Here is a 13,575-nt window from a genome sequence, read left to right on the forward strand (position 1 = left end):
ATTTCCTCAGCTAGCCACACACAAGAAGAGGCCTGATCCTTGACTGAGAGTACACTGCTAAAACAACTGCACTGAATGCAGCACATTTGGCCCTACTGAAGTTGCTATTAAAAGGAGATAAAAGGTGCAAGCTCAGAATAATTATAATTTAAGTGCGCACTTAAGACTTAAGGAAGCTTTATGTTGCTTTGCTCATGAGAAACATGAAGAGGCAGACCACATCTTTATTGAACAATGTAGTAGTCATTAAAAATGGATATTCTTTCTAAGCAAAGTCTTGTTACAGCATGTCAGATGGCTTTCTACTCCTCCTTACTTCTACCAATGATTAACCTGGATTTGATAGGAGCTTGCATTTTTCAAAATTTAAAGATCAGGATAAGGGGACATAGAAATAACTGAAGGTTCTCTCTTTTCCTATTTCTGTGCAACAGGAAAAGCAAACATACCTTGTCCATGTCCTCTCATGCAGATGGAAGTAGAAATGGCTCGCTTGCCAACTAAACTAAATGCCCTAGAAGCCAACATCCTATGGGACAGAAAAAAAAAAAAAAGCAGATAGTTACTAGTCAAAGATAGCAGATTCATATATATAATTGGAGAAAATCTACACCCTATGCATTAGAACAGCATTCCCAACCTTTTTGGACTCAAGGCCCCCCTTGCTCCTAACCTCCACCGCCACCCAGCCCCTCACTCCCAAACTGCTGCCCCCCACACCCAGGCTCCAGCTGCTCAGGACATGGGTATGCATTTGCCACCCCAAAACATTTCTGCACCCACAAAAAGAGCGTGTCAAGAAAGCGTAAAGAAAACACTGCAACAAATCAATCCAGTTTAAAAAATCCTGGAGTCCCTATTCAGGCTTTTCCACTGGCCCCTGTGCAGCATCTAGTCCAAGGCACTGTCAAGGACAGCGGGTCTCCAGCTTTTCAGTTGATTAACCCCAAGCTCAGTCAAAAGTTCTCACAAGCACCTTATATTTATAGTAAATGTAGGAAGAAGGTAGCAGTATCTGAAAAGGTAACATCAGGCCTAAAAACACTATGTGCACGCTTCAAGGGCTGGCAGGGAATACTTGACTTTGCAAGGGGACTGCACTGGGGACCAGAAAGCAAGCGTCTCTTTGTGACACCACAGCAACACCTCCCCTCCCTCCTGACGTGCCAGAGACAAGCTGCTGGAAGGACCGAGGAGGCCTCAATTCCGTACCTGAACCCACTATATCCCTGCAGAGATTTTACAGATAGAGCTGGTCACCGAATGCAAAACCACCCCAGCTCTGCTCCATACCAGCCTCCCTGCCCTGCCCTGCTCTACCAGGCCCAGCCCTTTAAACACAGCGCTCGGGTCCCCGCCCCTGGCTGCACAGAAGCAGGAAGCTGCAGGGGGAGGGGAAGGGGAAGGGGACAGGCACAGAGCCCGCAGCACATGGGGCCCCATTCCCCCTGGAGGCCCAGAGGGGCTCTGTGCCCCACCCCCCATCACCATGCAATGCACTCCCGTAGCAACAGTCCCCTCCCCCCAACACCATAACACATCCCCATAGCAACTGTCCCTTAGCAGCAGCAGCCCCCTACCCCCCCCATCACCCTGCAACACATCCCCATAGCAATAGCTTTTTAGCAAGGTGACCCCTGGAAACAGCCCCCTGCTGCCCCCCACCCCAATCACCATGCAACACGGTCCCTGGGCAACAACCCCTTAGCAACATACCCTTAGGAACCCCTGAGCAACAGCCCCCTCCCCACCCCCACCATGAAACGTGTTTCCTTAGCAACAGCCCTCTCCCCACCATGAAATGTGTTCCTTCAGCAACCACCCCCTAGCAACAGCCCCCCTCCCCCGACACCATACAACGTGTTCCCTTTAGCAACAGCCCCAGCCCTGGCCCCGCGCAGCCGCCGCTACCAACGACCTGGCCCGTCCTCTAGGCCTGCTGTCTAGGACGGAAGAGACAGAGGCGCGGCGGAAACGCAAAGCACGCCGGGATACAGGCGAATCCGCACACTGTGGCAGCAGAACGGGGCCTTTTTGTCCCTCTGCGCCTCCAGTGGCCAGCCGCCGGCAGCCCTTTACGGCCGGCAGGAAGGGGTAGGGCTCTTTTTGTCCCTCACCGCGCGCCGTCCCCCGGCGCTGCTTGACGGCCGTTTCGCGACGGCGGCGCTGAGGGAGCCGGGCCCGGCGGGGCCCGCGCGGGGCACGATGAAGCTGACGACGCAGGCCTACTGCAAGATGGTGCTGCACGGCGCCAAGTACCCGCACTGTGCTGTCAACGGGCTGCTCGTGGCCGAGAAGCCGCCGCCGCCTGCGCGCAAAGACCCGGCGCTCCCCACGCTCTTCGTGGACTGCGTCCCGCTCTTCCACGGCACCCTGGCCCTCGCGCCCATGCTCGAGGTGGCACTCAGCCTGGTACGGGGGGGAAGAGATAAGGCGCTATAACGGGGGGGTGCCAGACTTCTTTAAAAAAATAACATTCCTTCCCCCCCAAAAAACAAACCCTTTTAAGTATCTTTACTCTGAATTAGCTAACTGTGCGATATATACTGGCACGTTACCAGATCATATCCGAGTCATTGCATTTTCATCTGCTCCCTTCATGTAAACAGGGGGCGATTTCACTGCTCTGAAATAGGTATGTATCCTGCTTTAGATGGATAGTTAAAAAAAAAATTTGCCTCAAAAGTTCGAATTTCTTAGTTTGTATCTTTTCGGCGTGTGCTTGGTATGTTCGCAACATCTTTAAATCAAGATCACTTTGGAGGATAGGATCTAGCGTACAGACCTAAGCAAGACGAGGTGCAGGAGTTACTGGATATAACGGTTATGGTCTCTGTTGTGTAGAGGAGGTCAGATGAGATTGTTGTAACAGTCTGTTTGGGCCTTCAGGCCCCATGATTAAAATAGATTCAAACAGACACGCACCCATGCAGACCATTTTGGCAGGAGTTTCTCATCGCATAAGCATCCTCTGTTTTAAACGAACTGAAATTGCGACTTTCCAAATCGTATGGTATGTCGATGCAGGCCTTCCACGTCAAACTGACTTGTGCCTAAATATGCCAAACTATGGTTTCATGACTGATATGCCCAGGGTTTTCATCGTATGAAATGTGTACTTCTGGGAATTATACCAGTCATCAAAAATGATAAATCCTCTGTGCTTTCTTTATAAGTAATACCTCTGGCAGCACTCAAGAAACAAAAGGAAGCGGCTCAGCTGTCACATCTGGATGCCCAGATACATGCATACAGCTTTTGCCCAAGTTTTGCAAACAAAGCCAGAAGGATGGATCCTTGCACCTGTGAAAAGCCCCTGCAGGCTCCGTTGGGAATCTGTGGAGGTGTACAGGTCTGTACTCTTGGAGCAGGTTGCACGCAGATTGAGGTGTTAGCTGCTTAATTTGAGGCAGTCAAGTTTGAGAAGTGTGGTCCTAGTGAAAAACGGCGATCTCTTTGTTTTTTAAAATGCTTGCAGATACTGTAAGGCAAGTTGCAAAGATGCTTGTGCAAGAGGCAAGACTTTTTGCCGGATGGATGACTTCTTTTATTGGATCTGCAGTATAGATGAGAGGGACGTAGAGAAGCTTTTGGGTATGAAAAGGCCTTCCTCAGGTGAGAGGGGCCATTTTTTTGTTTTTCTAGTGTTAACAGTAAATTATTCAGGTTGGGGGGGCCTTGGTTTCTTGGCCCCAATCCTGCAACACGGAGTATGCAGATAAGCTTATGAAGCCATTGGTTAACATTAGTGGGTGCTGTGAAAGCAAGACGTAGATTGCCAAGCCTTTCTAAGCCTCGGCTCCAGAAACACAGTAACCACGTTCAAAACTCTAACTCCAATGCTACGAGCACACAATGTGTTAGGAGACTGCTGTACCAAGCAATTTTGCCGTGTATTTCAGTACTTGGAACGTTGGCTGAAATGAGGATGCAGAAGAATAGGTCAATAATTGTATTATGGGAGGAAATTGCCCGTGTCATGGAAGGTATTTTAAAGATCCATGTTGATCCTCCATACAGCTTATTGCAGGATTGGGTCTTACTCCATGGATCCAGTTTCTTACACAGCTGAAAAACAGAAGTATGAAATTGTGAGAGCTAATAAAACTTTATGGTCCTCACAGTACTGATTTCTCAAAGCTTTTTATTTGTTCCAAAGTAATTGATTTTAAAAGGAAAAAAAGGTGGGGGGAAATCCTGATGTGATTTGATTTGATTTTTTTTCTCCCTTCACAGTTAATCAGTTTCTGCCAGTCCTAATTATAAAGCTCATCTACATGGGTTGCAAATTATAATACTTGGCAATGTTGAGACATCAAGAAGAGCACAAATCTTTTTTCTGTTTGTGCAAAGGCTGAGGATGGCTGTAAATATTTATATAACGGCTCATAGAGCTCATCTTCATTGTTTTGGCTTTTAAAATAGAGGCTGTCTTGTCAGTTTACATACAGTGTAGTAATACAGATACAAAATGCCCCACGTTAGCCAGCTTAAACGAACAAGTCAGTGCAATGCATGCAATTAAGCTATTATCCCAAGCCAGAAACACTTAGATAGTAAAAGGGTCTTGAAGCATTGGCCAGCTTTAGAGGACTGAGTTTTTCTAGGAACTGTTACTGTAAACTTTTGCTCATGTCAGTTGTTCTGAAAGTGAACTGGGCCATTTGTGAGTGGTGGTTTTCATCTCAAACTGATTTGATTTTTATATGAGCATTAGATGAAATTAGTAATCTCCAGACATCATTCTATCTATACTTGTTAGTCAAGGGAGGGGGGAACCTTTCAGTGCAGGACTTGGCCATATGATCATTTTTTAAACACTAAAAATTAGTGTTTGAAAGAGCCCTCCCCCAAAATCGTGTTTTTCAGATGGCAGATGAAGCAACCTCTTCAATCATCTTCAAATAAGCATGGGAGAAGGAATGCATTATGCTGGCCAGTGGCCCTTTCCGAAACTGCAGCTGTGAAAAAGCATGTTATAACTTTTTTTCTTCCAACAAAGATAAAAATTCCTTGAAAACCAGTGGGGGCGGGTATTGACAGTTATCACTTCTCAGTTCAGATCTTTACCATTCTATTTATATCTTTAAAAAAAAAAAGCCATAAAGAGTATTGGAAGTGTCCTGCAAGGTACTCGAGCATCTTGAGAATCCAGTGAATGCTTGTGGCCTGTCAAGATTGGGCTCAAAGAGGTATCAGTTTTTGGATGGTGCTTTGGCTACAGTGTGTTTCTGAGGGAAGCCAGCAGTCATTTCTGTCATTAAATACAGTAGTTCTGAAAATGACTGAGGGAAATAAGTATACATTTTGTTTGTCAGAGTGAAATCTTATCATCTGAGAAAAAGATGAGTCACGGTAAGTTTTGGGAGTGTACCTGATTTTGAGTCCCTTGGTTAACTGGAGTGGTTTTACAACCATGTTCTTTTTTTTTTATAAGAGGTTTTTTATTTTTTATTTTATTTTTTCTTTAAAAGAAAGTGAAGAAAAAACCTCTCTCCCTGCTGATGTATAGATGCTGTCTGTTCAAAAGAACAGTTGTGAAACTGCCTGTCTGCTCATCTCAACTCACAAGTCTTATGAAATCTTCCCTGAATGGCATTATTATGGATGGGGCTGTAGCAGTGGCTGGGAGCCTTAGGGCCTGGCTTTTAGCTCCTTTAATTTACGCTCTCTGCTGATCTTCTCTCTGGCCTCTGCTGGCTATTGACTTTTTTCCCCTTTGTAAGCACTTGACATTTCTGCTCGACAAGCGCTACATAAGTGCTAGGTCTTATCTTGTCTTATGTTGACCCACTCCAATTGGGATTAGACAGTAATGCGATAAAATATCAGGGTCTTGTTGACGCTAAGGCCTAGCGTTGGTACTGTTATAGCAACCTGATGTTTCTTAAAAGCAGCCATTGTAAACACGGCCAAACTGCTGTTAAATACTAAAAGTTAGTTCCTTTTCACTGAAAACAAGTCTACTGTAGAAGGAATTGGTTTCAAGAGCAGCCAACCCCAACCTTATTTTAAAACTTTTTTGACAGGCTCTTTGATAAAATAAATGTGTCTGGGCTATTGGCTTTTGTGCCAAGGTTTCAGCCCACTAGCAATTAAAGCTGCAGTCATAAACCTTTGAAAGGGGGTTTAAACCTGAAACAGTGGTTGGCCCTTGATTGTGTAGCAACGCTAAAGGGTGATATTTTATTAAAATGCCAATCTGTGTCAGATTGCAGATGAAGGATTATTCATGTGGCTTCCTTGTGCTTAGAGAGTTTAATACTGTCATTATTTTGCTAAAAGTGAGATTGATTTGATTTACAGGATGCCAAAATTTGGTATCAAGTATATTTTGGAATCCATTTTAATCAGTGTATTTTGAGTTTTTAAATTGCATAGCAGTACTAGTGGGGGACAAACTAGCTGGTCTCTCTCTTTCTCAAATACCCAGGTTATCCTGGGCTGATACTCTTTATTTGTGAGCAAGAAAAATGGTCACTATATAGTTTCAAAGCAACAATGAGATTATGGACCAGATGCAGAGCCAATATAACTCATTGTCTTTCACTGATTCTTTCCTGTTTTACAAAATGTTTTAATGTGTTCCTTTATGTTTAAAGAACAGTATAAGCTGTTGTAGACTTCTTGATATTTGCATAGGGTAACGTCTTTTTCACCCATCATAACATTCCCTTTTGGCCTTAACATCATCTACCTTGACCTCCTGCACAACAGGGACCAGAGAATCTAACCCAGTAATCCTTTCATCAAGCCTGTATCTTGTGGTTGAGCAAGAATATATTTTTAGAAAAACATTCCATCTTGATTCATAGACTTCAAGTGATAGAAAATCCACCCACATGCCTTTAAGTTGTTCCAATGGTAGATTATCTTTACTGATCAACTCTTAAGGAAAAAAGAATCCCGTTCTAATACGAGCAGAGCACCTCTACTCAGAAGGGTGGGTTGAAAGAATGATGCAAGGGATACAATTTTTCTTTGCCATATCTTTCATTTTCATATGAGGGGTCAGTTGCTTTTTTTAGAAAAATAAACAGCATATACATGGTAACACTATCTGATTTTATTTTTTTTTTTCCCCATACAACTATACAAGTTTTTTTCCTATACGAGTGGCTTTTGAAACGGTGCCATTGCCCCTCATCCGCATCCTGTACATTGCCCAACCTTCCATCACTAACTACTTGCTAAAAAAAAAAAAAAAAAAAAGCCAGAAATAGTAATAGGAAAAACTTAAAAATATGTTTCAGTTGGTATACTCAAGCTCTTCCCATCAAATCCTGTTGCTTAAAGCACAGCTGAATGCTTATAATTCAAATGTCTACTTTCTCTTGTTTGGCTCATATTTTCCAACTCTTTCCCTCTAACTTATTTTTGTTCCTTGACGTGGTTAAGAATATTAGTACTGGGTTAACTTCCGCAGCCGCTAGCTGACACATTACAACACTTCAGTTGCCAGTTTATTCTCAGGAAAGATATATAATTTACGTGTTTTGTCATGTTTTCCTGAGCTCAATTGTTTTAATTACTTTTTCAGATTGATTCTTGGTGCAAAGAGAATAGTTACGTGATAGCTGGATATTACCAAGCTAACGAACGTGTGAAAGATGCCAGGTGTGTTGGTACAATATCTCCTTCTGTTTACTCTTTTGTGCTGCACTTTGTACTCTGCCAACAAAAATCATTGCACATAAAAAATCTGTGAATGTTGATTAACTTTGACAACTATCGTGTGGTTGCACCTCATTTCCTGCATACTGCTGGATATCTGTGAAAGGTCCTTTGTGCAGTTTGAGGAAACCCCTATCTTTCCAGAATTACCACTCTCTGATGGTTATTATTGAATTGCCAGGTATTTGAAAGCTTGCCAACCAATTTAATTGGCAGATATTGGGGAAATAACTGGAATTCACAAGCGGATTCACTTGCCTACCAAATATCTTGTGAACTCTTAATTCACAAATCTCTGAATCCTTTGGGAACTATATCTGAAGTGATTTAATCCTTAATTGCTTCTGAGTTTCATTGAAGCTCTTAGTTACGTAGTTGTGGAGCTGCCTTGTAATGGAATAGCACATACATAGAGTGGGAACCAGACTCCTTTCTCTTCACATGCCTGATGAATGGTCCTTATTGGCAAGGGGGAAAACTTTCAGAAGCCCATAAATCATTCAGGAGTATAAGTTCCTTTGGAGGTCGGCATGATTTAGGTGGTTATGAAAATTAGAGTTGGGCTCCTCTACATCAAGTCTTCAGTCAGCCTGAAATTTCTACCCTAGTTGTACTCACTCAGACAGTTTTGTCACATGTCAGTCCTACTTGAAGAGCAAATTGTGCCCTAAATATTTTACAACTAAAGATCATGCTTTAGTTGTAAAAGCAGACCACGGAAGTTTGTATCCATATAACTATGTACTAAGGTACAGTCACATTGCTGGAAACCCCCTACTGCAGGCAAAAGCTTGTGCCAGAAGGAGTTTGAATCATATATTTAACAGGGAAAATCCTATCTTATACCAGGGCATTGCATCTAATACCTGGTTTTGTGCTGATATAGCTATCCTGATACAAAACTGGAAAACAGGATAATTTTATCTGTAGCCCTTTTTGCAAGATTTTCAAAGCACAGGAGTGACAGAATAGGTTTACCGTTTGCTGTGTGTCACTGAAGTAGTTCAGTGCAGTTGTTTAGACTTTCTGGCTCAAAATAATATCTGGGGTGAAAAATCTTTAAAATTACACTCTCAAATGCATGTGCAACTGCCAGCCTGATCCACAAACAAGTGTATGCTAAACTTTCCCTCTGAATTCAGCTCATTATATAATCAAAAAGAGAACCTTCCTCTGATACAACATTGTAAGCTTTCAGGCATACAACCAGGTATTTTTCTAGGTATAAATTAAGACTGTCCAGTATTAAGATTAATATTAAAGTATTTATCTGTTCTATTTAAATGGTAACATTCTGTTTGAAGCATTATAAAATAGTCAAGCCGCCTTGGCCCAAAATATCTTTCAGCCTCAAGACTTAGTGACAACTGAAAACACTCATGATCTTTGGGCAGATCACAAGGATTTTGAATGGGCTTACCGTTTGATAGCTAATGTTTTAAATTCATGCAGCTTCTATTTGGACTCTATTAAGTCTATAGCAGAAAGGTGAGGGAGATTTGAATACCAAAATACTTTGATTCATTAGTACTACTTGTTCTTGAGCTCTGTGTCTTGTTGGACTTGAGCCTATGGAACTGTTCCCATTAACTTACACAGTGCCAGAAGAGTGGCAGGGTATAAGATGAGTTGCATAAGAGACTTTCATCAGACTTGTTCCCCTATGAGCACACGCACTGACTAGCACAGTGGAGGCTTTGATCTCCTTTGCAGCTTTTATGTGCTACCATTGTTCTAACAGTGTTAGCAATAAGCCCTTTTTTTTGCAAGTGGGTAACTTCTTGTAAAGATTCAAAAACTATAATGAAGATTGAATGTGGTGAATATTACCATATTTCATCCATCCGAGCAATCTGTGTGCATATATTACTGTGCAGCACTTCCAGGTGGTCTGAAGAGCTGATTTTTCTCAGGTGATGATGCACCTGCCAGTTTCCAAGTTACGGTGTGTTGTTACTGTGATAGCACAATCTGGGCTGCTGTCAGACTTCCAGATGCATTTTGGGCTAGCAACACTGAAGTACACACATTTGTCTGCACGCTGCACAGCTTTATCTTTGTGGATCAGCTCAGCTGTGATCTAATGTTCTGTGCCAGCCCTGACAGAGTAACAAGTATGGTAAGATAGAACTAAATTGCAAAGTGACATGGGGAGAATAGAGCAGCCAGCACCATAGGGAATGAGAGAGTTTTGGAACTTTGCAATATAAAGCTCTCCATGTAGGTAGCGCAAAACTACAAGATTGAATTCCCCTGCTTTATCCCATTAAAGCGAACCTGTCTTCTGCTTTCTGTTCTCAAACAAACCTGTACTGTGTGACTCAGCCCTGGTGTTGCAAAGGAAGTATGGATAGGACTGCTGTGAGCGGCTGGAATCTGGTGCACAAGAGCATCTGAAAGAGAAGTTTCCCTCCTGTTTAAAGTTTAAGGGTCATTGCTGCTTTCTTAAATCTGCTGACGACTTCTGTGAGCTTATGAGAAGTACATAATTTCCAAGAGGATCGTTAAGCATGTTAGATTTATTAGAAAAATATTGTGCATCTATTCACTTACATTTCTGAATTCAGTAATTAAAATGACACTCTCATCATACAGTGACTATTAGTTTTGAAACTTTGGTTGCCATTTCAAAGAAATAACCTTCCACTAATGGTTTAGGTGTATGGATCTGAGTAGGGAGTGTGATTTTACAGATTGGGTAACCAGCTCAATTAATTAATTAATTAATCAAGTAAATAAATAAATAAATAAAAAGGTTACTTTCCAGACTCCTGTGAAGAGAGCAAAACCTAGCTGTTGCTCCTGATCTTGTGAGAGGGGTCTGATGGCTGCAATGTACTGCATCATGTCTTCAATAAATATTTGCTGCAAAAAAAATAATAAAAATTTTGCGTGAGCATACTTAAGATAGTGATCATAACCTGAAGTTAGATTTTTTTTTTTTCATGGTCTGATGTAAATCGAGCGTAGCCCCCAGTTAATACTTTGTTCCTGTTTGCTGGTACTTTTTTCCTCAAGTGTGTTCTCAGTATTATTTCATATTGTTTCAGCTGAAATGCTACAGTACAAGGAATACGATTAACTTGACCTTCTTCTGTAGTCCAAACCAGGTTGCTGAGAAGGTAGCTTCCAGGATTGCAGAGGGCTTTAATGACACGGCACTCATAATGGTATGTAATTCCATTTATCAGGTTTTTTTCAGATTATCAATGCAGAAATGAGCATTTAAGTCCAAGCTTGGATCTGTTAGTAATGATTAATTTGCCGAGTTGTTCTGAATGCCCTGGGGAATCCCTTGCAGGGCTTTCCAAAAGCCCCTTTTGTCTGGCAGATCTGGTGATCCATCTGAAGAAAGATTGCTTCTACCCATCGTGGGTTCTAGAAAAAAATTGCTGTATTGTGGGCCTCTGGCACGTGAATTAAAGAGGAGTTTCCTGAAAAACTCATTTCCTCCTTCCAAACCCTTTTCTCATTTAAAGTCTCAGCTTGCATGTAGCAGAAGCCCAGCTCCACTTTTGCTGCATCAACAAGGATTGTTGATGCTTTAGACAGAAATAGCTTTAAACCACTGAAAAGTGGATACCTCAAAGCCTGCAACAAAGTGCAGCAGTAATTAGGTTAGCAGAAGGCATCAGTGTGTTCAGAACCACAGTTCTCCTTCATATGACCTCTTTATTTGGGATGGTGCAGGGAAAGAACATTATTTGTTTCTGTTGTATCTTAGGTGGACAACACAAAGGTTACAATGGAGTGCATAGTGCCTGCTATTCATGTCTTTGAGCATCATGAAAACAAATGGAGATGCAAAGACCCACGTTTGTGAGTAAGCCCTAAAATATGATGAAGAGATGGTGTCCCATTACAAATACGTAATCAGAAAGAGTAAATTTTTTTTACAGCACTTGCAGAACAAAAGAGTTGTTTGTAATTGGCCATGCTTTGAAAGCCTCGTTTTTTCATAACATTAATGGCTTATAAAAACCCTTTCTCAAAGCCAGTCTTCTGCTTCCTCAGCTACAGCCACTTTGCAGAAATGTTATGGCTTATTTGCAAATGGAAACAGATTATGGAGGCTATTTTCTCTGTGATTACTGTTAATTCCTAGTTATTTTACATTCTAGGGATTATTGTGAAGACTGGCCTGAAGCCCAGAGGATCTCTGCATCTCTCTTGGACAGCAGGTCCTATGAAACCCTTGTGGATTTTGATAATCACCTGGATGACATCCGGAATGACTGGACAAACCCAGAGATCAACAAAGCTGTCCTACACCTGTGCTAGGAAGCCTCCCACTGACTAATTTATTGGCATTTCCACTGTATGCTGAAGATATAAAAATGATATTTTTGAATGTAAATAAGATAATATTTAGTACCTTAAGTGGAAACCCAGCAGATTAAAAGTGGCACGTCACTTGGTCAAGAGTGATAGGGCCTGTAAGCAGTCAACTCTTTTTAATGAGGATCCTTAGAAATACAAATCATCAGTTAGCCATTCTTGTGGATTCCGTCCCAAATGTAGTTGAATGTTGCTATAACCTTCCGAATCCAAACAACTTCTGCTTGTCCAAATTGTTCATATTAAAAAGTTTTGACTAACCTTTTGTAATCTTTAGAGAGAGTAATTTTTAAAGATTTATGGAATATCTTTCAAAAACGAATTTCATCCCGAGATGAGATGTTTTTAAACTCTTACGTCACAAATATGTAAACAGAATCCAGTGGCAACTGGTCTTCTGACCTGGTTCTTAACTGGTATTATATTGATGCAGTCCAATAACGCAAACTGCTAAAGATTATGCCCTGTGCACATACTGCGTTTGTTTTGCAGCAGTTTAGCATGTCACAGCTACAGAATAACATACTGAAAGCAATATTCCCAAATGCTGCAATGATTCCCAACACCAGTGGGAATACAACCACGGTAGCTGCCTGAAAAACCGTTACGACGAAGGTAAAAACTAATCTTAACCTTGTGGTTTGTATTTAAAAAAAAAAAAAGGACTTGAAGCTTGTTAATGGTTTTAAATGAGTAGAATAGCTCTGACAAAAGTGAGGAAAATAAGGAAGAGGAGAGGGGAATACTGTTTCAATTATATGCAGTCTTTCTATCTGGTTTTTAAATGGATATATTTAATTTTGAGCTGATCTATTCACTGTCCATTCAAATATATTTATCTGTTAAGAGCAACTGATCTATCTCTAGAAGGTAGATCTGTGGAGCCAAGATACACTCCAGTTTCATCTTACATTCATCTTTCTAATTTAATATCTTTGTTTCTAGCACAACTTGATCAGTTGATGGGGACACTTTATAACTTCATTTTCTTTGACCTTATTTTTATATGTATTCTTTTCTATTGGGTACACCAAAGCCATTGTACCTTATTTACTGTCTTTCCTTGGACATTATTACAGGACTTGGAACAACGCAACCTAGCAAACCTAATGAACTTGAAAGGATTGATTTTTATATTGCTCAACACTTTTTTAACAGTAACAGCCATTCCAAATGGCAGGAAAATGCTTTAGTTGACCAACTGCTGTTGTAGCTTTTCCCCCCGCTACTTGAAAATAAACTTGATGTGGGGAACGCCACTTGGACATTGTGGACTCTTTGATGGGGTAGGAGAGAAGGGGAGCAAGATAAATGGCCTCGGTTTAGGGTGGTTAGGGAACAAACTCATTTTTAATCTCAAAACATCCAGTCTTAATTAGCAAGATGATTTGATCCTAGTAGAACTATCTTGGGTTACACAAATAAATGTTGCTTAGTCCATGAAGGGCATGGACGAGCAAAAAGGGCACAGCAAGTAAGGGGGCATCCAGGTTCTTGACCATGTGTGAACTGTTGTGCAGGGACTGTCTGCCTCCTCTTTTCCAACAGTCAGTGAAAGCTCAG

General features: G+C 41.6%; 2 protein-coding genes across 3 annotated transcripts in view; one reads left to right on the forward strand and one right to left on the reverse strand.

Moving 5' to 3' along the window:
* The window catches only part of LOC109310684, a 6,140-nt gene extending 4,129 nt beyond the window's left edge, over positions 1 to 2,011 (reverse strand). The window contains exons 1-2 of one of the 2 annotated variants that reach the window (XM_019535972.1): positions 1,919 to 2,011; positions 450 to 529 (exon numbers count right to left, since the gene is read on the reverse strand). In XM_019535972.1, the coding sequence (XP_019391517.1) occupies positions 450 to 528 (79 nt within the window). In that variant the 5' untranslated portion in view covers position 529; positions 1,919 to 2,011. Of the gene's footprint in view, positions 1 to 449; positions 531 to 1,902 lie in introns of both variants that reach the window. The other variant, XM_019535973.1, reaches the window with a different exon arrangement.
* A 123-nt stretch (positions 2,012 to 2,134) lies between these two features.
* Positions 2,135 to 13,271, forward strand: EMC8 (ER membrane protein complex subunit 8). The gene is made up of 5 exons (XM_019535971.1): positions 2,135 to 2,412; positions 7,541 to 7,617; positions 10,775 to 10,844; positions 11,399 to 11,493; positions 11,796 to 13,271. The coding sequence occupies exons 1-5, from the start codon at positions 2,206 to 2,208 to the stop codon at positions 11,953 to 11,955; spliced, it is 609 nt and encodes a 202-aa protein (XP_019391516.1). The 5' UTR covers positions 2,135 to 2,205; the 3' UTR covers positions 11,956 to 13,271.
* Positions 13,272 to 13,575: the final 304 nt, after the last annotated feature.

Source organism: Crocodylus porosus, unplaced genomic scaffold (assembly GCF_001723895.1).
Source record: "Crocodylus porosus isolate Cpor-Errol unplaced genomic scaffold, CroPor_comp1, whole genome shotgun sequence".
Taxonomy (NCBI): domain Eukaryota; kingdom Metazoa; phylum Chordata; order Crocodylia; family Crocodylidae; genus Crocodylus; species Crocodylus porosus.